General features: G+C 44.9%; 1 protein-coding gene across 2 annotated transcripts in view; it reads left to right on the forward strand.

The window, feature by feature from the left end:
* LOC141085433 (cell adhesion molecule CEACAM1-like) overlaps nucleotides 1-15,187 on the forward strand; it is a 91,523-nt gene extending 76,336 nt beyond the window's left edge. For both annotated transcript variants that reach the window (XM_073570795.1, XM_073570796.1), the window contains one exon: nucleotides 14,867-15,187. In XM_073570795.1, coding sequence (XP_073426896.1) covers nucleotides 14,867-14,881 — 15 coding nt within the window. In that variant the 3' untranslated portion in view covers nucleotides 14,882-15,187. The remainder of the gene's footprint in view (nucleotides 1-14,866) is intronic.
* The last annotated feature ends 8,921 nt before the right edge of the window (nucleotides 15,188-24,108 follow it).

Consider the following 24,108-nt stretch of genomic DNA (forward strand, 5'->3'; position numbering starts at 1 on the left):
GGCTGAGGGTGCCAATACTTTTGTCTGGCCCATTTTTGGTGTTTTGTGTGAAATGATCAATGTTTTGCTTTTTGCTTCATTCTCTTTTGTGTTTTTTTCATTTAAGACAAATTAAATGAAAATAATAATACCAAAGAATTTGTGTTTGCAATCATTTCCAGGAAGAAACTGAGTATTATCCGACAGAATTGCAGGGGTGTCAATACTTTTGGCCACAACTGTACATCCGTGTGATTAAAATTTGTGGATTTTAGGCCAGTATTCTAGTGTTTCCCTGTCTGTTACTCCAGTTATATACAGCACTCTGTTGCTTTTAAAAAAAAAAAAAAAACAGGCCGCATTTTACAGTGGGGGATGTTGGTAAAAAGAATTTGGTTTAAAGTTGTTATGGCAACTTCATGACAGTGTTAAATGCTCCAACTACTACCACCTTCATCATCTTCCACCTAGAGGCAGTCACTGTGCAGAGAGAAAGTCTGAGTAGCAAAGGGTGAACTCTTAGGCTCTGTTGTACTCTGTCTCTGTATTATGAAGGCTAAATCTTCGTGATGAAATCATGCCTGGAAGAGCCAGTGCAAGATTACGTGGAAGTTCACAGGAACAGGACTTGCAACAACTGAAGCCTGGTGTTCTTGGACAGGATTCTGACAAGCGCTCACCTACTAATACTTAACTGGTTGGTCGCTGACGTTTAAAAGGAGCACATGCATTGTCTAGAACTGAAGATAGAGATTTTGACGTTTTGGCTGCTTTTCAAGAGATGTCAATTGGAGAGCGTGGTGGTCGGAGATGTGACTTCTACACCACCACACGAGCTGCCGCCTCTCTACCATCCGATTTGCCACCCCCCCACCTTCTATCTCTTTTCCTTTCTCCCGCAGAATGAAAGTCCGCAAGGACAAGGTCCTTTCCCCTCTGTAACAGTATGTCATTGTAATTTTTTGGGTTTAAACGATATTTATTCCTTTGTATGTAACCCCTTGTCATGTACAGAACCATGAAATTAATGGCGCTATTTAAATAACTAAAAATACTAATAATTATACTATATGGGTGTTTCCTAGAGACAATCCATAAAACATGTTATTGAAGGATTTTTTTTATGGCAACTCTGTTCAGCTGCGCACAAACTGTCAAATTAGTAGCTATACCCCAGTGGGTGTTGGCACAGTGTCACGTTGACTACAGTCCCCAGATATTATGAAGGTACCTAATCTTACCTCTACTTCAGCAGCAAGATGAATTATTTGGAAAAGCACGTGGTATTGGTGTAGCTGTTGTTTTCTTGCCAAAGAAACTCAATAACATCAATAAGGTGGTTAGCCGCACATGAAATGGAGAAATAGTAAAGATGACAACTGACAAGTAGTTTCACATTTGAGGTAAAACACAATTCAACAATTTCCTTTAACTCTTACAACACATTATATTCAAAAGCCTTGAAGAAAAAGATGAATATATTGTGAAGCTAATAGGTATGAATAATTAATCACACCAATGAGGTTACATAATTCTTGTTCTGTCCTCACTAATTGAAGCAGACTTCATTTAGCTTATATAGGCAGCTAAACCGCTATAACGGGGTCCAATAAGGAGACTGTAGGTTGAATCTGTATTTTATTGAACGTGGTGGTATATTGATGTGGTGAAACTACAAAGAAAAACATATATATATATACACTGACTCAATACAGGGTACATCAGGGATACATATACAAAATACATTATGAATCAACTTCTGCACTACTAACTGAGGAGGGGAAAACTAACTAGGCAGGCTAATATGGGACAGAAATTAGATACAGGAAGCGTGATTACATACCAGCGATGATGTCACAAAGGGAGAAGAGAAATGAGATGCTTCCAGGATGCAGGCTGAGAGAAAATGGAGAACTGGAGGGAAAACGAGGGCTGGACAAACTATGATCCTTTGCAAAGCTTACCAGGGTGCCCTGCAACCTTCCCAGAATACATTGTGAATGGAGGGAAAAAGATTGAGGAAGTAAAACACACAATAACACTGTGGTTATGACTCTGGTCACTAGATGGAGCCAGAAACAATGAAAACATTAAAATCTATGGAAGAAACTGAACATTCTGGATATTCACTAGTAATATTATCAGATAGACAATCAATTATTATGAATTAAATGTCGGAGACAGAACACTCCCTATCTGGCATCAAACAGATGTCACTATTCTTATTCTCCGAAGACAACAATAGGACCAGCTCAGTTACTGGTCTGGAGAATGTCTTAAGTTCATTCCCTTTGGCCATCCTAAGTTCGACTTTGTGGACGTTGCCATCCTTACTCGGAAATGTTGCAGTAACTAGTCTAAGTGGCCACTGGTTCCAATGGGCCTGTCAGTCTTTCACAAGGACGAGTTCACCAATCCTCAGATTAGGCCTGGTAGATTGCCACTTCGTCCGTGGCTGCAGGGTAGACAAATACTGTTTGCGCCACCTGTCCCAGAATGTATTGGCAAGACTTTGTACCTGTCTCCATTGGCGCTGGCAGAGGTCCTTAGCATCGAATCCTCCTGGAGGGGCACTGGATAGTCCTGTTTTCTGGGTGAGGAGAGTAGCTGGAGTCAATGTATGAAGTGTAGAAAACTGAGGGCGGATTCCAGCATCTGAGTCCTCTCTCACTAGTTCAAAGGTGTCTCGACAATGTTCCTCAGTGTACAATAGATTTGATCCTGAGAGCCATGTTGTGCTTCCTAGTCGACTTGCGTCAACTGCTCTAGTTGCGTGATCTGCAGGCTTTTGGTCCATAGGGATGTAATGCCACTGTTTTGGATGAACTGATCTCCTAATTCATAGCACTCTGTTGTTAACATAAACGTAGAATCGTCTAGTTTCATTGTGGAAGTATCCAAGGACTACTTTGCTGTCTGAGTAAAACTTGACTTGTGTCAGGTCGATATCCATCTCCCATGCGATGAACTCTGCCAACTCGACGGCTAAGATTGCAGCACAAAGCTCTAACCTGGGTATAGTGTGCTCTGGCTGTGGAGCAAGTTTGGCCTTCCCCATAACAAATCCAATGTGGCTCTGATGTTTGAATTTGACAGTTTCCACAGTTTGAGATAGGCAACAGCAGCAATTGCTTTGACAGAAGCATCTGCAAATACATACAGTCTTTGGCTTTGTATTTCTGTAGACGGCACAGGGGTGTATGGTCTTGAAACATTCAGGTTGGAGAGGGCTGCTAAAGCGTTCTTCCATACTTCCCACTGGATTCTCTTATCAGGTGGCAGAGGTGTTATGAATGAGTCACCGTAGGAGGCAAAAACAGAAATACTAGCTAAGTCCAGAAAACCAGAGAAGTTGGCAGCTATCGGATTGCAGACCCCTGAACCTAACAACAACAACAACAACTAGCAGTAGCCGTGGGGGTTTCCTATGGTGCCCTAGACCCCTCGATCACAGTCGGAGAACTACATAGCCTAAAGACAGAAAGGGAGATCTAAACTGCCCCAGAGCAGACCCCAAAGCAATAGGCAGCCCCCAACATATAATGACGGTGAAGCAAGATGAAAAAGCACTCACACAGATAGAAATAAAGGCTGAGCAAATGATGGGGCCCAAGCTAACTAAATAGGACAGAATAGAAAAGCTGCTGTCTGCAATCCGCCAAAACCCTCTCAAAAACAAGAGCCAACAGACTGATAGGGAAAAAAGCCCTGAAGACGCTAGACTTCAAAAAGACTATATCAGAACTGAGGTATTATCTGAAGACAGAGCAAAAAGGAATTCAGCTCACCCAGCAGGGAAAGGCAGAAATCCAGAAAAACAAGGCAAAACAAAACCAAAACACAAATGCAAAAAGTAGAGCAGAAAACTTTGCTTTTGAGGAGCAGGAATCAGACTGGTCTCCAAGAATCCCTCAGAGTAATCACCCACAAGGCAGAAGGGCGTCGGCTGCCTTATATCCAGTCAGCAATCCCAGTCACCCAGTCATCATCATTCTGCTCAGGTGCTTTGTAATCAGCCTCACTACCTTCCTTCACCAGAAGAGGGAGTTCATCAGACCTCAATGGTGAAGGGGAAAATGAACTCACAACAGTACCTCCCCCTTGAGGAGGGGTCACCGAACCCTCATCCACACCACCTGTGCGATCAGGGTGAGCCAGATGAAAGGCACGCACCAATCTTTTGGCATGAATATCAGAGGCAGAGACCCAGGAATTATCCTCCTGACCATAACCCTTCCACTTAACCAAATACTGGAGTCTCCGTCTAGCCAGACGGGAATCCAGTATCTTCTCTACCTCATATTCCATGTTACCTTCAACTAATACAGGGTCCGGAGGTGCCACCCCAGGAACAACTGGTTCAACAAACCTCTTCAACAAGGACTTATGAAACACATTATGAATTTTAAATGTGACAGGAAGAGCCAAACGAAAAGAGACCGGATTAATAATCTCCAAAATCTTGTAAGGTCCAATAAATCTAGGCTTAAACTTAGGAGAAGCCACCTTCATAGCGATATTTTTTGATGATAACCAAACCATATCACCAACCTTAAACTGGGGACCAATGGTCCTATGTCGGTTGGAAAACCGCTGGGCCTTTTCCTGGGAGAGAGATAACTTATCCACCACTTGGTCCCAGATCTGGTGCATTCTTTCCACCACAGTGTCAACACCTGGGCAGGTAGAAAGCTCCACCTGCCCTGAAGAAAATCGAGGATGAAACCCAAAGTTACAAAAAAAAGGTGACATCAAAGTGGCAGAACTAGCTCTATTATTTAAAGCAAATTCGGCCAAGGGCAAAAAATGAAACCCAATCATCCTGATCGGTGGAAATAAAACCTCTCAAATACGACTCCAAGGTCTGGTTTGTTCTCTCCGTCTGCCCATTGGTCTGAGGGTGAAAAGCAGAGGAGAAGGACAACTGAATTCCCAGCTTGGAACAGAAAGTCCTCCAAAATTTAAACACAAATTGAACTCCTCTCTCAGATACAATGTTCTCAGGAATCCCGTGCAAGCGAACCACCTGTTGCAAAAACAGGGGCACCAACTCAGAGGAAGATGGCAACTTAGGGAGTGGTACAAGATGAACCATCTTAGAGAACCTATCACAAATCACCCAAATAACAGTCATTCTCTGAGAGACAGGCATATCAGAGATGAAATCCATTGAAATATGGGTCAATGGCCTCCTGGGGACCGGCAAAGGCATCAACAACCCACTAGAGTGAGAACAAGGTTTAGACCGGGAGCAAGTCCCACAGGCCTGCACAAAATTCTTGACATCACAAGACAAGGCGGGCCACCAAAAAGACCGACTCACCAGATCTCTAGTACCAAAAATACCTGGATGACCAGCTAATGCAGAGCAATGAACTTCAGACGTCACTCTCTTCTTCCACTGGTCAGGAACATACAACTTTCCACTGGGACAACGCTCAGGTTTGTCCTCCTGGAACTCTTCCAGAGCACGTCTCAAATCGGGCGAGATGGCAGAAAGAACTACCCCTTCGCCTAAGATGGTAGCAGGCTTGGTCACCACAGGAGAATCAGCAAAGAAGCTCCTAGAGATGGCGTCTGCCTTGACATTCTTAGTGCCAGGAAGAAAAGAGACCACAAAATCAAAACGTGTAAAAAACAAGGCCCACCTAGCCTGTCTAGGGTTCAAGCGTTTGGCCGACTCCAGGTAAATCAAATTCTTGTGGTCAGTGAGGACCACGACTTGGTGTTTAGCTCCCTCCAACCAATGTCTCCACTCCTCAAATTCCCATTTCATGGCTAACAGTTCCCGATTCCCCACATCATAGTTACGTTCAGATGGAGAGAACTTTCGGGAAAAGAAAGCACAGGGATTCATTTTAGATGTTACAGGATCCTTTTGGGACAAAACAGCTCCTGCACCAATCTCAGAAGCGTCCACCTCTACCTGGAACGGGAGTGAGACATCAGGTTGCCGCAAAACCGGGGCAGAAGTGAATCTTCGCTTCAGCTCCTGAAAGAAAGAAACAGCCTCCGGAGACCAATTCAACACATCAGCACCCTTTTTAGTCAGATTAGTCAATGGCTTGGCAATACTAGAAAATTTTGCTATAAATTTCCGATAAAAATTAGCAAAACCCAAAAACTTCTGGAGGGCCTTCAAAGAAGTGGGCTGAACCCAATCATAAATGGCCTGTACCTTGGCCGGGTCCATTTCAATAGTTGACGGAGACAAAATAAATCCCAAAAATGAAATCCTCTGTACCCCAAAAAAGCATTTCTATCCTTTGACATACAGGGAATTCTCCCTCAGGATCCGGAACACAGTCCGGACATGCGAACATGCGGACATGCGAACATGTTCCGCATGAGAATCCCAATCCTTGGAGAAGATCAAAATATCATCTAGATAGATAATCAAAAATGTATCCACAAAGTCTCGGAAAATGTCGTTCATGAAGCACTGGAAGACAGAAGGGGCATTAGTGAGCCCAAAAGGCATCACCAGGTACTCAAAATGTCCGTCCGGAGTGTTAAACGCCGTCTTCCATTCATCCCCATGCTTAATGCGGATAAGATTATACGCCCCCCTGAGGTCAAGCTTGGTAAACCAGCAAGCACCTTTAACTCTGGAGAATAGATCCGAAATCAGGGGTAACGGATACTGATATTTAAAAGTAATTTTGTTGAGGGCACGATAATCAATACAAGGCCTTAATGAACCATCCTTTTTGGCCACGAAAAAAAAACCGGCACCTAAGGGTGAAGAGGATGGTCTAATATGACCCTTCTCCAACGCCTCCTTAATATAGGATCGCATAGCCTCGTGCTCGGGTACAGATAAATTGAAGAGCCGACCCTTAGGAAATTTAAACCCCGGGCTCAGTTCAATTGCACAGTCATAACTCCTATGAGGAGGCAAAGATGCAGACTCATTCTCACTAAATACATCATAAAAGTCCGTCAAATAGTCAGGAACATCATGCGACTGAGGAGAGGTGGAAAAAACCGGAGCCTCACTAAGGGCACACCGACAACCCCAACTCCCCACAGACACAGATTTCCAATCCAAAACTGGATCATGAATTTGCAACCAGGGAAACCCCTGAACAATGGTATCATGCAAATTATGCAACACCAAAAATCTGCAATTTTCTTGATGTTCTGGGGCGACCCGCATTACCACCTGGGTCCAAAACTGAGGTTTATTTTTCGCCAAAGGAGTAGCATCAATCCCCCTCAAAGGGATAGGCGTCCACAGAGGTGTCATCGGAAATCCACAACGTTTAGCAAAATCCAAGTCCATTAGATTCAGGGCTGCTCCCGAATCCACAAAAGCCTTGGCAGAAAATGTGGACAGGGAGCAGATCAGAGTAATTGCCAGAAGAAACTTAGGTTGAACACCACCCACAGAAAACTTATGTGCAAAACGTTTCTCTCGTTTAGGACAGACAGAAATAATATGCGAGGCATCTCCACAAAAAAAACACAGCTTATTACGCCTTCTGAAATCCTGATGTTGCTCCCTGGACAAAACTCTATCACATTGCATAGGTTCAGACACTTGTTCAACAGGTGGCAACACCTCTCGTGCAGTCCTGCGTTCACGTAAACGCTGATCAACCTGAATGGCTAATGACATAGAATCGTCAAGACCAGAGGGAACAGGAAATCCCACCATAGTATCTTTTACGGCTTCTGACAAACCCTTCCGAAAGAGAGCTGCCAAGGCATTATCATTCCAGGTAGTAAGGACCGCCCACTTTCTGAATTTTTGACAGTACAATTCTGCAGAATCTCGACCCTGGCTCAATGCCAACAGGGTCTTTTCAGCCTGATCAATAGCATTAGGTTCGTCATACAACAACCCCAAGGCTTGAAAAAATGCGTTCACATTAGTCAGAATAGGATCATCTGGTTTCAAAGAAAACGCCCAATCCTGGGGGTTGCCACGCAGCAAAGAGATGACAATTTTAACCTGCTGCGCGGAGCTCCATGTTGAGTTAGGCTTCAAGGCAAAAAAATTTACAATTATTTTTGAAATTCAAAAATTTAGACCGATCCCCAAAAAACATATCAGGAGTAGGGATCTTTGCTTCAGCAGCATGTGAATGAGCAAGGTAGGTGCAAATTCCCCGCACTTCCACAGCGAGCTGCTCCACATGATCAGACAATTGCTTTATCTCCATTGAGAGAAAAAAAAATTCCCCCTACGGCCTCAGAGATATAGAGGAAAAAATATACACACTTTTTTTTTTTTTTTTTTACAATTCTTTTCTGCTATTGAGAACCCTAGGATCTGCGGTATGGCGGGTGATTCTGCTATGAATGAGTCACCGTAGGAGGCAAAAACAGAAATACTAGCTAAGTCCAGAAAACCAGAGAAGTTTGCAGCTATTGGATTGCAGACCCCTGAACCTAACAACAACAACAACAACACTACAACACAAATTTCCCAAGTTCAGCTACATGGAAAAAATGAAGAGATCCCATAATATAAAATCACAGTTTTTATTCAATAATGCAATAAAAAACATATAAGTAAAAAAGCAAAATGCCATATAAAGGACGCTGGTTGTACAAAATATAAACAATGGCTTAAAAATGACATATAATAAAGCCAAGATAGTATATAGCAATCAAAATATATTGCTCAAGACACGGTAAACATGACACTAAATATTATTTTGATGCGGCCCCAAGAGATGTAACACAATAGCTACCATAACTCCAGTGCATAATAACACTACAAGGTTTCAAATGGAATAATTAGCATTATAATTCCACAATAAGGCCCATAAAAACAAATGTGCAAGCGAAAATAAGTATTACCGCTGAATGAAGACTCGTGCTACCAGCGTCCTCTCACCCCGATGCGCGTTTCACCACCTGCTTCTTCCAACTAGCAGTAGCCGTGGGGGGTTCCTATGGTGCCCTAGACCCCTCGATCACAGCCGGAGAACTGCATAGCCTAAAGACAGAAAGGGAGATCTAAACTGCCCCAGAGCAGCCCCCAACATATAATGACGGTGAAGCAAGAAGAAAAAAACACACACAGATAGAAAGAAAGGCTGAGCAAATGATGGGGCCCAAGCTAACTAAATAGGACAGAATAGAAAAGCTGCTGTCTGCAATCCGCCAAAACCCTCTCAAAAACAAGAGCCAACAGACTGATAGGGAAAAAAGCCCTGAAGACGCTAGGCTTCAAAAAGACTATATCAGATCTCAGGTATTATCTGAAGACAGAGCAAAAAGGAATTCAGCTCACCCAGCAGGGAAAGGCAGAAATCCAGAAAAACAAGGCAAAACAAAAACAAAACACAAATGCAAAAAGTAGAGCAGAAAACTTAGCTTTTGAGGAGCAGGAATCAGACTGGTCTCCAAGAATCCCTCAGAGTAATCACCCGCAAGGCAGAAGGGCATCGGCTGCCTTATATCCGGTCAGCAATCCCAGTCACCCAGTCATCATCATTCTGCTCAGGTGCTTTGTAATCAGCCTCACTACCTTCCTTCACCAGAAGAGGGAGTTCATCAGACCTCAATGGTGAAGGGGAAAATGAACTCACAACACAGAGGTGCATCCCAGTCAGATCTCTCCTTAGTTAAGTCTCTTAGTATGGCTTTGCCTTGTATAGTAACAGGAGCTGTGAAACCCAAAGGATCGTACAGGCTGTTGATGGTAGACAGGACACCTCTGCGTGTGAAAGGATTTTCTTCCTGGCTGACCTGAAAGGTGAAAGTGTCTGACTGTAGATTCCAGAGAAGCTCGATGCTGCGTTGCATTGGTGTGGGGTCTGACCCCAGGTCCAGGTCTCTGAGACCGTTACACAAGTCTTGTGAAGGAAATGCTTTCATGAGTTCTTGGCTGTTTGAGGCTATTTTGTGAAGCCTGAGGTTAGAGCAAGCAAGCATCTCTTGGGCTCTCCTGAGAAGACTGATGACAGTCTCGTTTGAAGGCTTGGCTTTCAGGCAGTCATCAACATAAAAGTCTTTTTCTATGAATTGTCTGACGTATGATCCGTACTCTGTTTCTCCTTCTTGAGCTAACCTTTTGAGACCATAAATGGCGACTGCAGGAAAAGGACTATTGCCAAAGATGTGCACTCTCAAGTGATACTCTGTGACCTCTTTAGTAGGATCATTGTCTCTGTACCAGAAGAATCTTAGGAAGTTCCTGTCTCTCTCTCTCTAGCAAGGAAACAATGGAACATTTGCTGGATGTCAGCGATGAAAGCAATGGAATCCTTACAGAAGCGCATAAGTACTCCCAGCAGTTTGTTATTGCGGTCTGGTCCTGTCAGTAGAACGTCACTCAGGGAGATATCATCAAACTTAGCACTGGAGTCAAACACCACTCTAATCTGGCCCGGTTTCTTAGGGTGGTATACTCCAAACATGGGTAGGAACCAACATTCTTCAGAGTCTTTGAGAGTGGGAGCTAGTTCTGCATGGCAGTTCTCAAAAATCTTTGACATGAAGGAGAAAAAGTGATCTTTCTTCTCTGATTTCTTTTGCAGATTATGTTTGAGAGAGGAGAAACGTTTTAATGCTTGATTTCTGTTGTTTGGTAGATGTGGTCTGTGGGTTCTGAAGGTAAGAGTTGCGACCCAGCTGTTGGTCTCATCTTTTACAAGTCCTTTGTCCATTACCTCTAAGAACAACTTGTCCTCTACCGGCATTGCCACTTGGTTGTCTTGCTTAGTTCTCTGGAAGACTGTGCACCCCAACTGATCTCATAGCTTCTTGACAGCATATTGCTGTCATGTGTAAGGTCTATTAAATGATTGGGCAGTTGGATGCCGTGTGGTCGTTCCTTGACATGGAACTCGTTGTTGCAAGGTTGAAACAGAGATGGGCGTCCTTTCTCCAATGTATTTGTTAGCATACTTGTCACAGAAGATGGGGCGTGCATATGTCAAAAGCATACGTTTCCTATTATGACCCATCCTAGGTCTAGCCTTTGGGCATAGGAAGCATTGTGGAGTCCATTGATGTGACTTCTCACTTAATGAACCTGTAGGATATCTCTTCCCAACAGCAGTATTATCTGTGAATAGAAATCCAGAAAAGAGGGGTTAAATCAATAAAATTCACGACTTAAAAGGTATACTCCAAATAGAACTATGCAAACAGAAAAAAAGGAGTACAAATACCCATATAAAATATTAATTTTATTTCATAACAATAGACACTTAATCCAAAAATAGAAAAATATTAAAAATTATTATTACATAAAAATTCCAAAGTGACGGACACATGACCATAGGTCTGACACATTCACAGGATTATATGGACCTGGGATTCAGAGATTATAGAACTTTCATAACGATATAATTCATATGTATACCTATTATAACACTATCATAGTGCTGGGCACTCACAGAAACAGATATGGGTATTGTCAGCTCCAATGTAATTTATATCACCATAGATATGGCCCCATAAAAATCCTAAAAGTTGCCAAAAGATCAAACCCAGCACAAACTAGGGAAAAAGATTGAGGAAGTAAAACACACAATAACACTGCGGTTATGACTCTGGTCACTAGATGGATCCAGAAACAATGAAAACATTAAAATCTATGGAAGAAACTGAACATTCTGGATATTCACTAGTAATATTATCAGATAGACAATCAAAGATTATGAATTAAATGTCAGACAGAACAATTCTAAACATGCACAACCTATCAGTGGTGAAATTATTTTCCACTGAAAATGTAAAGTATCAGACTAGCGTCATCTTGTGGAATGATATGAGCCACAAAAGCCCTTCAAATTGAAACTGTTGTGGATGTACTGTAGAAATTTCTCTTGAAATTTGGAAGTACATGCCCTCTATGCTGCTTACATTAAAGAACTGATTTACCAGATATGTACGGAGTCAGGATGACCGGTCAGCGGGTACCTGTTCTGCTCCAGTTCTGGACCTGTTTTGGCTGCGTCCCCTGTTTACCGGCAGAAAGAATAGGGGAACGGACAGGCCCCATTACACAGAATGAGGGGTTGTGTTTAGACAGGGAACAAGCCTGGAAGCTGAGGGGAAAAAAAAAAAGAGTTAGTCCCCGGCTGTGACCGTGTGAGCAGCAAGGGGGGGCAGTGCAATATTCACTCAAAGCTCCAACGCTGTGACAAAATGCAGCAGACAGACAGACCTGGTGACCTAGTGGCAGGGGGCCAGCTTAAGAGAAAGCGGGCAAGACAGCAATGATTTTTGGCGTGGACAAGCAGCGCATAGGAGGCTGAGTAGCAGTGGCGCTGCAAAGAACTGTTCCCGTAGTCTCCCACCACTAAAAACGGTACTGCCATTTAGCAAGGCCTGTTTGCACAGAAACCACCAGAGAGCAAGGCGCGGTGCGCTCCTTGACCATGAGTACAGCGCACGTGCGTAGTTGAGAGAGCCAGTTCATGCCACATGTCCAGTTTGGATAACCAATATTTATAAGGCACAAAGGAATGACAAAGGACGTTGGTACAGTCAGCAAGGTACTCCCTCAGCATCTTCCAAAACATTGCATTCCTTGTAACAGTGCCCTGCGCCTCTGTGTCAGAGTGATGAGAGGGTATGTTAAAACTCTACAAGAACTTTGCCATTGTTCCATTGCCTCTGCTGTATTGGAGTTATGTCTCTCTCACCTGTACTCCTTGGTTGGCCAACGAACTGTGTCCTCTGCCGCCAGTGTTTGAGAGTAATTTTATTAATAATTCTGCTATAAGGGCCCTCTGGTACTGCAACATATTAGTACACCTGTCTGCCTCAGGACTAAGAGATATAAAGTTCTCCGATTACCGTGGGTCTAGAAGTGTTACAAATCAGTATTGCCTGTCTGTCATCCAAAATTTTGAGAGCATGAGGGTCACTGGAAAGGCAGCATAACATAAAGTCAGCCCAATGCGCCCCAGACTGCTAACAGGCAAGACTTCCGTGTCGTAACCAAGGGGACGACTAACCATGCTGTCCTCCTCCTCCTTGACCTCAGGCCTACAACACTTACAACGAACCTCAGTAAGATCATAGTACAAGCATCATTGTAAATACCATCTTGTAAATACACCTCTGTATTTTTTATCTCCCCCACCTCATTTTAGATTGTATGTTGTCATGAGCAGGATTGTTTTGTTTGGGTTAAATTATTGTCATCATTATTACTTAGTATAGATTATAAGCTGTCACGAGCAGGGTAGTTTTATTTGGGTTTAAATATTGGATTATTGTTATCGTTGTTATTGAGGACTGTTGTGTTTGAAACTGTTAAACTGTAAATATGTTTTCGCTCTATAATAACTCAGTATTCAAATTAGAACACAGATGGAGATGTTAATTATGGTGTCATTGACGCTCACCCTCTTGGTGGATTCCTCAAAGTTTTGGAGGATGGTACACATGTCAGACATCCATGTCCACACCTCCGATGTTATGTGTGAACACAGAACTGAATACTGACAACTTTGTTGATGCTTTTAGATTAGTCACCAACTGCCCTCTTCTGCTCAGAAATCCTTTCCTACATCTGCAGTGTAGAGTTCCAGGACCTGGAGGCATCACACACCAGTCAGTGAGCCAGAAGCAGCAAGCGCTGCTGAATCATGGCAAGGGCAGATGAAGCTGTAGCTGACTTTCTAAAATGCGCATTTAGAGTGGTGTTTTTACCAACAGATCTGCCAGCTCTGTGTCGCTTTTCAAAAAATGTTGACCAATTAGGTTAAGCACATGTGCCAGGCATGGCACGTATGTGAGCTAGCCTCACCAAAGAGCAGCCACCAGGTTCCACCCATTGTCACACACAAACATACCTGGCTGTGGGTCCAGCAGTCTCATCCACCGATATGCCTGCTGTTTCAGAGCTGTCCACAACTCTTCAGCATTGTGGCGTTTGTCACAGAAGCATATTAGCTTCAGCACAGCCTGTTCCTGCTTTGATTAGGCAGTGCTTCTAGCTTGTGACTGGTGTGCTACTTTTTCGAGCTGGAGGCTGAAGAGGAGGCGAAGAAGGAGAAGGAGGTGCAGGAGTTGTACACTGTGGGAGCAACCCAGATTGACGTAGGGCACCCAATACTCTGTGTTTGTGAGGACGGCAACCATACCAAGGTCTGAGTGTGTCCCAGATTCCACTGTATTAACCCTGTGTACCCTCAGTGAGATGTATCGTCCCTGACCACAAGCACTTGTCCAGGTGTTTGTGGTTAGGTGGACTTTCCAAGTGCCAGCATTGTGGAGGGCACGGGTAATGTTGTGGGACGCGTGCCTGTGTAATGGCGGGACGGCACACCGGGACAAATATTCCAACATGTTCGTGACCTCGGGGTGATCCTCGACTCTGCCCTCTCTTTCAAACTACATATCAAAGCCTTTGTCTGCTCCTGTCCATTACAACTCAAAAATATTCGATCCGTACATTACAAGAAACTTAAAAAATGTTTGTGCACGTCCTTATGATCTCCCGCCTCGAGTATTGCAACCTTATACTCTGTTACCCTTCTACTGTATCTAGCAATGTTGCACCACTCAAATCTATCTATCATCAATGTCTGATCGGTCCTGACATCCTGCACTCCCGCTGATCAGCTGTTCTCGGTATCCTTGGCAGCAGCTGGCCGGAACAACTCAATAGCAGAGCTGCTCTGTCTTGTGATAGTGGACGCTGCCACTTACTGCACATCCGCCTCCTATTGATTTGCATGTGCAGTACTTCGCAGCGGCCACTATCCGAAGACTCCGCTATTGAGTTGTTCCAGCCAGCTGCCGTCACCTTGAACAACTGATCAGCTGAAGTACCAGACCCCGACTGATCAGACATTGATGACCTATCCTTAGTCTTCTGCTCTCTGCTTCTATATTCACCTCCCCAGTATACATCCCTATACAGTGATCTACACCCCACAATAATTCTTTTTTGTACCCCATATAGGAACTCTCGACATGAATTCACATTTCAGCAGATTTGCTCATTCTTAATGCTGACATTTATGGAGTGATGACAGTGAAGATACAGAGTCCCAGGATCTAAAACATCTTCAGGACAAACTTGGCAGCTGACTAATACAACATCTAAAATGCAGCCATATTCACTATAACTAATGCGTAAATCTTCATGAAGGATGTAATTACTTCTTCATTTTTTGTAAGAATTAACTGTTCCGTTTTGCTTCTATTTTTGGTGTAAAATGTATTAATAAATTTGTAAACTGCAGTAAAGTACAGCAATTTCATGATAAAAACGTAAAACTTTCTCAGCCACTTTTTTTAAGTCACTCTTTTGGAGTAGGAGTAGTTCATTTTTCTCAATTACTGCAATGCAAAGTATGCAAAGTAAATGAACAAAAGAGAAAAGTAAATCCCATCAATATTTTTGACCACCTTCTTAGGGCTCATGCCGACAACTGAATTTTTGGATAACCAGCGCGATTCGACAAAACATTGGGTTGCACTCGGATCAATGTCATACTATGAGGCCGTGCACATGTTTGATTTTTTTTTTCCTCGGGCACATTCTGCCTGACGAGAAAATCGCAGATTGTATGATTTGCATCAGTAAATCGGATCACACTCACCCATGCAAGTCAATTGGTCTGTCGAAATAATTGACCACACTCTGATATCCGAGGGCAAGCTGATTTTCACGGACTTACAGAATGGAGAAGATGGAGAATTTTTTTTCCATCTTCTCCACAAATGAAAAATCCTATCACACTCTGACCAAACTCTGATCACAATGTGATTAGCATAATTGAACCAATTTCCTTGGATGAGAGAAAAGACAATATTGTGACCCTAGCCTTACCTTCATCAATTTATTTTTCTAGGCACTTTTGCACACAGTTTTTGAAGAAGCTCAGCAGGGATGATTATCCTAACATCTTGGAGAACTGATCCCAGATCTTCTGTGAATGTCGCTTGTGCAAATCCTTCCGTCTCTTCATTTAATCCCAGACAGACTGGATGATGTGAGTTCAGGGCTCTGTGGGGGCCGGATAATCACTTCCAGGGCTTCTTGTTCTTCTTTACTCTGAATGTCGTTTTTAATGAAGTTAGCTGGATGTTTGGAGTCGTTATCTGGCTGAAGAATATATTTGGATTGTGTGTACCAATAGTGCTTTTTTGAAAAAAATGCCATTTTTGTCATGATTTTTCTTGCATTATCCTTGGCAAAACAGAGGCGGATTCAAAAGGTGTGGCTATGCCATAGATGGCCCACATGGTAATAATCCTTTAAAGGGTTTTTAACTCTGCCCCTGCTGCATTGATTTTTTTTAGCATGTTGAGTATAATTTTGGGGATTCTCCTTTTGCTTCTGAACATCATTTATGGTATGGCATGGTCCTGGTCTTGTCGAGGTTTGTGGAATTTTAGTGTCCTCTAAGAGTCTGGCTTCAGATCATTGGGAGATTGGTGAATGTGACTAAGAAAATACTCTGATAAGATATTTCCTGGTATACTTATTCACCAATCCAAACTCCAACCAATATTTCATTCAGCAAGAATTATCATCAACTGCAGATTTTATGACTGTTGTGGCTCTGCAGGTACAGTTTTTTTTCTCACAACAAGTTAATTTATTTCAATTCTTCAATACAAAAAGTGAAACTCATATATTATAAAGAGTCATTACTAGTGTTGAGCGATACCGTTCGATACCCCAAAATATCGTATCGGATGGTATCGCCCAATACGAAAAAAATATCGGGTATCGCTGATTCCGATACCGGAAGTCCCATTCAAGTCAATGGGACTTCCGGTATCGGAATTTAAAAAAGCCCTTTATTTCCTTGCTGGCTAATTCTACATAATTGAAAACAAATAAGAATCATGTAGAATGTATTGTGGGAGGTGGAGGAGCATTAAAGGCATAGTGGTTTATTCAAATCACATGGCATAGCATTAATTCCAATTTTTTTTTTCAAGACGTTCGGAGTTAAAAAGATATTGACTATGTTAACTTTTTTATATTTTGTCAGATATGTATGTTTCACAACTTCCATGCTCTTCACCTTCTTTTGTACTTCTCCCACACTTTCTCCTTCATGATCCGCAGCAGTAGCATTTTTTTCATCAACTTTTTCTTCACCTTATTCATCTTCTTCTTCCCATTAATTTTTTTTTCCATTCTTCATATTCTTCTTATTCAGCTATTATTAATTTTCATATGCTATTTCTTCATCTTCTTCCTATACCCTAGTGGGGTACCACAGGGCTCTGTCCTGGGCCCTGTATTGTTCAACATCTTTATCAACGATTTAGATGAAGGAATTGAGGGTAAACTGATTAAATTTGCTGATGACACAAAGCTAGGAGGGATAGCTAATACTAGAGAAGTGAGAGAGAGGATTCAAAAAGATATAAATAAACTGGAGAAGTGGGCAGCAACTAACAGAATGGTTTTTAACAGGGAAAAATGCAAAGTACTACATCTGGGCAATAAAAATAAAAAAAAGCATATACAGAATGGGAGGAATAGGCCTAAGCAACAGAACATGTGAAAAAGACGGGTATACTAATAGATCACAGACTGAATATGAGTCAACAGTGTGATGCAGCAGCAAAAAAGGCAAATGCAATTCTAGGATGTATTAACAGAAGCATACAGTCTAGATCACGTGAAGTCATTATTTCCCTCTACTCCTCTTTGGTCAGACCTCATCTGGAATATTGTGTCCTGTTTTGGGCACCACATTTTAAAAAAGACATCAACAAACTGGAGCAAGTTCAGAAAAGAGCAACCAGAATGGTGACCGGTCTGCAAACCCTGTCTTATGAGGAAAGATTGCAGGATTTGGGATTGTTTAGTTTGCAAAAGAGAAGACTGAGAGGAGACTTAATAGCTGTCTACAAATATCTAAAGGGCTGTCACATTGTAGAAGGATCAACTTTATTCTCATTTGCACAAGGAAAGACTAGAAGCAATGGGATGAAACTGAATGGGAGGAGACACAGATTAGATGTTAGAAAAAACTTTTTGACAGTTAGAGTGATCAATGAGTGGAACAAGCTGCCACGAGAAGTGGTGAGTTCTCCTTCAGTGGAAGTCTTCAAACAGAGGCTGGACAGACATCTGACTGGGATGATTTAGCGAATCCTGCTTTGAGCAGTGGGTTGGACCAGATGGCCCAGGAGGTCCCTTCCAACTCTACGATTCTATGATTCTATTGTTCTTTTTATTCATTTTCTTATGGTGACAGGCATTCCTGTAGTACTTATCTATAAAAGTTATAAGATTACACCTTACGTTCTGCCTGTCACTAAAGATTTACAACAGGATTTGTCTGCGTTCAGTTTGGCCTGCAGCAGCAGGCATTTTCCAGGGGCACCACGAGGAGGAACGGACTCACCCCCATTTACTGCATAGTCTTCTTCTGCTTATAATTTTGATTTCTTCTATGCTGATTTTTAGTCTTATGCTTAATGTTCTTCTGCTTCTTGTTCTTCTGTCTTTTGTTCTGTATCTTGGTGGTTGTCTTCATGTTCTTTGTCCTCTTGGTCATATTATTTAGGGTCATATTTCTGGTCTTCTTTGGTGTGGTCTTCAGAGTCGTCGTCATCAGTGTCGTCGTCATGGAGATCAATACGGATTACCAAAGACAATTTCAAAAAGCTTGATCTTGGAAATGTAGCAGAAGGTACAAGAAGGCTGAGAAACTGGCGAGAACCAGCTGACAGTATTGGAACCCGTAGTGGCAGCAGAAGGAACAAGAGCCAATGGCACTACTGAGGAACAGCTGACGGTGCTGGAACCCAGATGGGTAGCAAAAGCTGCAAGAGCCAATGGCACTACCGAGGACCAACTGACGGTGCTGGACCACGGTTACTAAGCAGAAGGTACCTGTGCTAAAAAGCACTACCAAGGACCAGCTGACGGTGCTGGACCTCGGATACCGAGATGGAGGCACCTAGGCCAAAGGCTCTGGCGAGAACCAGCTGACAGTGCTAGAACTCGGATGGGTAGCAGAAGGAACAAGAGCCAATGGCACTACCGAGGACCAACTGATGGTGCTGGACCACGGTTACTAAGCAGAGGGTACCTGTGCTAAAAAGCACTACCAAGGACCAGCTGACGGTGCTGGACCTCGGATACCGAGATGGAGGCACCTAGGTCAAAGGCTCTGGCGAGAACCAGCTGACAGTGCTGGAACCCGGATGGGTAGCAGAAGGAACAAGAGCCAATGGCACTACCGAGGAACAGCTGACGGTGCTGGACCACGGTTACTAGGCAGGAGGTACCTGTGCTAGAAAGCACTACCAAGGACCAGCTGACGGTGCTGGACCTTCGGATACTGAGATGGAGGCACCTAGGCCAAAGGCTCTGGCGAGAACCAGCTGACAGTGCTGGAACCCGGGTGGGTAGCAGAAGGCACCCATCCAATGCAAAGTAGCCAGGCCGCAAGCCGGCCGCAGTTACCGAAACCCACAGTCCTACAGGGGGTTCATGTCCCATTGGCACTACGGATCCAGCCTTCAGTGCCAGTTCCCGCAGCCCACATAGGAGTCACCTAAACTGCAGGCACCGTAGAGTCGGCTAACCCGGCCGCAAGACGACAGGACAACGGATTGTTGGCATAGTGACCTTGACACTACCCAGAAACAGCTGGCGTGCTGGAACCAGGCTGGGCAACAGGGAGTACCCATGCCAAAGACACTGCCGAGAACCAACTGGCGTTGTTGGAACCCAGGGACAATCATGGTGAAGGCCGAGGCCTACTTGGTGTTAGTTTTAGATTGTTTGTAGGCTACAACAGACTGTCAACGTGCTCCAATTAGGCATCTGTCTCCACTCTGTTTCCAGGATTTCACGTGACCACCAACACCGCCAGTTTATGCATACAGTAGCCGTCTGCCCAATCCACACGTGTTCCTGTGTTACTGGGGTTCTGTAATGTCAGCAGATCCCCTGATGTGTGTCTGCCACTGTCTCCTGCTCTGTCCACGTTCCCACCACTTGCAGTGGGAAGGTGGACAGCACAGGAGACAGTGCCGGACACGCATTGGGGGATCAGCTTACGTAACAGAACACCAGGAACACAGGAACAAGTGTGGAATGTGTGGACGGCAACTGTGAGCAGGAACTGGCGGTGTTGGAGTTCAGGGGAAATACTAGAGACAGAGTGGAGACAGAGGTCAAATCAGAGAGTGTTTAAATCTGAAGTAGTTACAATTTGGAGGCAGCAGCAGTTTGCCCTCCACACAGCAGGGGATCAGCTGACGTTACCGAACCCCACTTTCACATGAACGAGTGTTTTTTTTTCTGTGTGGACAGCACTTCCGAGCAACAACTGACGATGTTGGAGCCCAGGGATAGTCATTTTGTAGGTTGAGGCCTACTTGGAGGCAGTTTAAGATAAGACGTTGTTTGAATTTGGAGGCAGCAGGAGAGTTTGCCGTACACACAGCAGGGGATCAGCTGATGTTACCAAACCCCACTTACACATGAGCGAGTGTTTTTTCTGTGCATACAGCACTTCTGAGCACCAACTGGCGGTGTCGGAGCCCTGGGAAAATCAGGTAGTAGGCTGAGGCCTACTTGGTGGCAGTTTTCGATTGTTTCTAGACTACTACTAACTGTTAACCTACTCCAATTAGGCCTCTGTCTTCACTCTGTTTCGAGTATTTCCTCTGGCTTCCAACCACGCCAGTTGCTGCTCTGAAATGCCGTCTGCACAACCCACACTGGTTCCTGTGTTACTGGGGTTCTGTAACAGCAGCTTCTCCCTAGAGGTGAGTCAGGCAATGTCTCCTGCTCTGTCCACTTTTCCACTACAAGTAGTGGGAATGTAGACAAAGCAGGAGACCTTGCCGGACTCACCGCTGGAGATGAGGAGATGTTACAGGACCCAGGTAACACAGCAACAAGTGTTGATTGTGCAGACGGCACTTGAGAGCAGAAACAGGCGGTGTTGTAGGCTGGAGGAAATACTCAAAACAGAGTGGAGACAGAGGGCAAATCAGAGAACATATTAAATCAGAGGTAGTCAGAAGTTGTAGGCAGCAGGAGAGTTTGCCGTACACACAGCAGGGAATCAGCTGACGTTACCGAACCCCACTTACACATGAGAGAGTGTTTTGTCTGTGTGGAGAGCACTTCTGAGCAACAACGGGCTTTGCTGTAGCCCAGGAAATAAAGTTCTGGTCATAGAAACATGAACACAACAGGAGACCTGGATCCTGTTGCCAGCCAATTATTTATTCTGGAAGAGGACTGGCAAATTCAGGTGAGATCCAGGCCTTGTTCATTTTCAGAAAAGTAAGCCGGTCAACATTATCAGCGGATAGTCACGTGCGACGGTCTGTTACCACACCACCTGCAGCACTAAAAACACGTTCCGATAATACACTGGCAGCAGGGCAAGCCAGCACCTGCAATGCATACTGGCTAAGCTCTGGCCATGTATCCAGCTTAGAGACCCAATACTTGAACGGGGAAGAGCCGTCTGGGAGTACACTCATAGGGCAAGACAAGTAGTCTGTCACCATCTGACGGAAACGTTGCCTCCTGCTGACTGGAACCGTCTGTGATGGTGTAGCTGTTTGTGGCGGTCCCACAAAACTTTTCCACATTTGGGCCATACTGGCCTTGCCTTGTCCTGCGGCACTGCCTCTGCTACCTCTTTGTGCAGAGCTTCCTCCCCTGCCTCTACCCACATGGCTGCTTTGAAAAGCACTACCAGCAACACTTGCGGGGGGAATGGAGAACATGATGGCCTGCACAAGTGTTTCTTGGTACTCCCGCATTTTACGCTCCCGGTTCAACTGTGGTATGAGGCTTTGTAAGTTGTCCCGGTAGCGAGGATCTAGGAGGGTGTACACCCAATAATCAGCCGTGTGGAGAATGTTGGCGATGCGGCGGTCATTTAACAAGCACTGCAGCATGAAATCAACCATGTGATGCAGACTGCCAACTGGACCGGAAACGCTGTCCCCAGCTTGAGGCAGCATCTCAGCCTGCTCAGCATCACCCCACCCTCGCTGTACACACTGACTACTAGAGCCTTGTGTACCTCCCTCCTCTGGAGAGATGTGTTCCTCCTCCTCCACTGACGCCTCGTCATCCTCCTCACTAAGTGTCCCCTGCCTGGGCCTTTGTGTGGAAGCACGTTGCGCAGACTTGCCAGAAACAGATGGCATTTCTGACTCCTCATCCTCGACCTCTTCAAAAACCTCCTCACTTAGTGCTTGTAAGGTTTTTTGAAGCAGACAGATAAGGGGGACAGTCATGCTGACTAGTGCATCATCTGCACTGGCCATCCGCGTGGAGTCATCGAAGGCACGCAAAACTTGACAGATGTCCCTCATAGTGGCCCACTCAGTGGTGGTGAAGTGTGTCCGGCGCACAGTGCGACTTGTTTGCGCCTGATGCAGCTGGTACTCCATTACTGCTGCCTGATGCTCACACAACCGCTCCAACATATGTAACGTTGAATTCCACCTGGTGGGGAGGTCACATATGATGCGATGTTCTGGCAGGCGGAATCGGCGTTGCAGAGATGCAATGCGCGATCTTGCCATGCTGGAACGCCGCAAGTGAGCACACTCTAGGCGAACCTTGTGCAGCAGTGCATCAAGATCCGGATAGTCCCTCAGAAAGCTCTGCACGACCAAATTGAGCACGTGTGCCAGACATGGTATGTGAGTGAGGTTGCCTAGGCCCAGAGCTGCCACTAGATTTCGGCCATTGTCACTCACTACCAAACCTGGCTGGAGATTCGCTGGCACAAACCACACATCGCTCTCCTGCTTGATGGCATTCCAGAGCTCCTGTGCTGTGTGGCTCCGATTCCCCAAAGAAATTAATTTAAGGACGGCCTGTTGACGTTTGGCCACACCTGTGCTCATATCTGGCCTAACAGGCTCATGCAGTGCTGATTCCGAGGAACTAGAGTAGGAGGAGGACTCAATATGTACAGACTGCATTCCTGCAACCCTTGGAGTTGGCAGAATACGTACAGAGCCACTCTCCAGATCTGTACCTGGCTCCACAACATTGACCCAATGGGCAGTGAGGGAAAGGTATCGTCCCTGTCCATGGCTACTGGTCCACGCATCGGTGGTCAGGTGGACCTTGCTTCTGACGGCGTTTAGTAGCGCATTTTTAATTTTTCCCTCCACATGCTTTTGCAGGGCAGGGACGGCTTGCCTGCTGAAATAAAAGCGGCTGGGCACATTGTATTGTGGAACTGCCAATGACTTCAAGTTCCGGAAGGTGTCAGTCTCCACCAGCCTGAATGGCAGCATCTCAAGGGCCAGTAGTTTGGCAATGCCGGCATTCAGAGCCAGTGCTCGGGGATGGTTTGCCGAGTATGGCCGCTTTTTCTCCCATGCCTGTGCTACCGATTGCTGGTGAGTGGCCTGGGAGTGTGCTGATGACTGAGAACGTGGTTCAGTGGGTGGAATTTCACTGGGTCTCTGGACAACAGTGGCAGTGGTTCTTCCATGGCGTTCCAGTGAGGAAGCCGATCCAGCTGTGTGTGAGCTGGAGGAAGAGGCCCCAACACGAGCTGAAGAGGTGGTAGGTGCTGCTGAAGGTTGGCCTACATCTCCAGTGTGTCTGTGTAACTCCACCTCGTGCTTGGTACGCACATGTTTCCAATTATTTGTGGTATTGAGGTTGCTCACATTTTTCCCTCATTTAACTTTCTGATGACACAGCTTGCATTTGACAAAGCAAATGTCATCTGCAACTGTGTCAAAAAAGACCACGCACTGCAAGTCCTGGGAGCGCCCGTTTTGTGTTTTGGAAGAGGATTGCTCCTCACGGCTGCCAAAGTGGAAGCTACAGGCAACCAAGTCTGCCCCCGCCCTCTCCCTCCTCTTTTGGCCATTCTGGGAATCTCTTCCTCAGAGCTGCTCCCACCACCTTCCTGTGGCTGACGCCATGATGGGTCAAGGACCTCATCATCTCCACTCCCCTCTTCAAGCACCGGCTGGTCCTGGGTTGTCTCGCCAGCACCGTATGCACCAGAAATTGGCAACTGAGTCTCATCATCATCAGATGAGCACTGAGGTGTGCTGACAATAGGCACTGGCCACCCGCCTCTTCAGATTCAGAGGGACAAAGCAGTTGCGCATCACTGCATACTCCCTCTTCTTCACGCTCTAGAATGCTGCTTGGCTGGCCATCTCTTTCCAAGCCAACAGATTCTGAGAACAGAAGTAAAGATTGAG

The sequence above is a fragment of the Dendrobates tinctorius genome, unplaced genomic scaffold (assembly GCF_039654945.1).
Source record: "Dendrobates tinctorius isolate UK_male_01 unplaced genomic scaffold, ASM3965494v1 ptg000028l, whole genome shotgun sequence".
Lineage (NCBI taxonomy): Eukaryota > Metazoa > Chordata > Amphibia > Anura > Dendrobatidae > Dendrobates > Dendrobates tinctorius.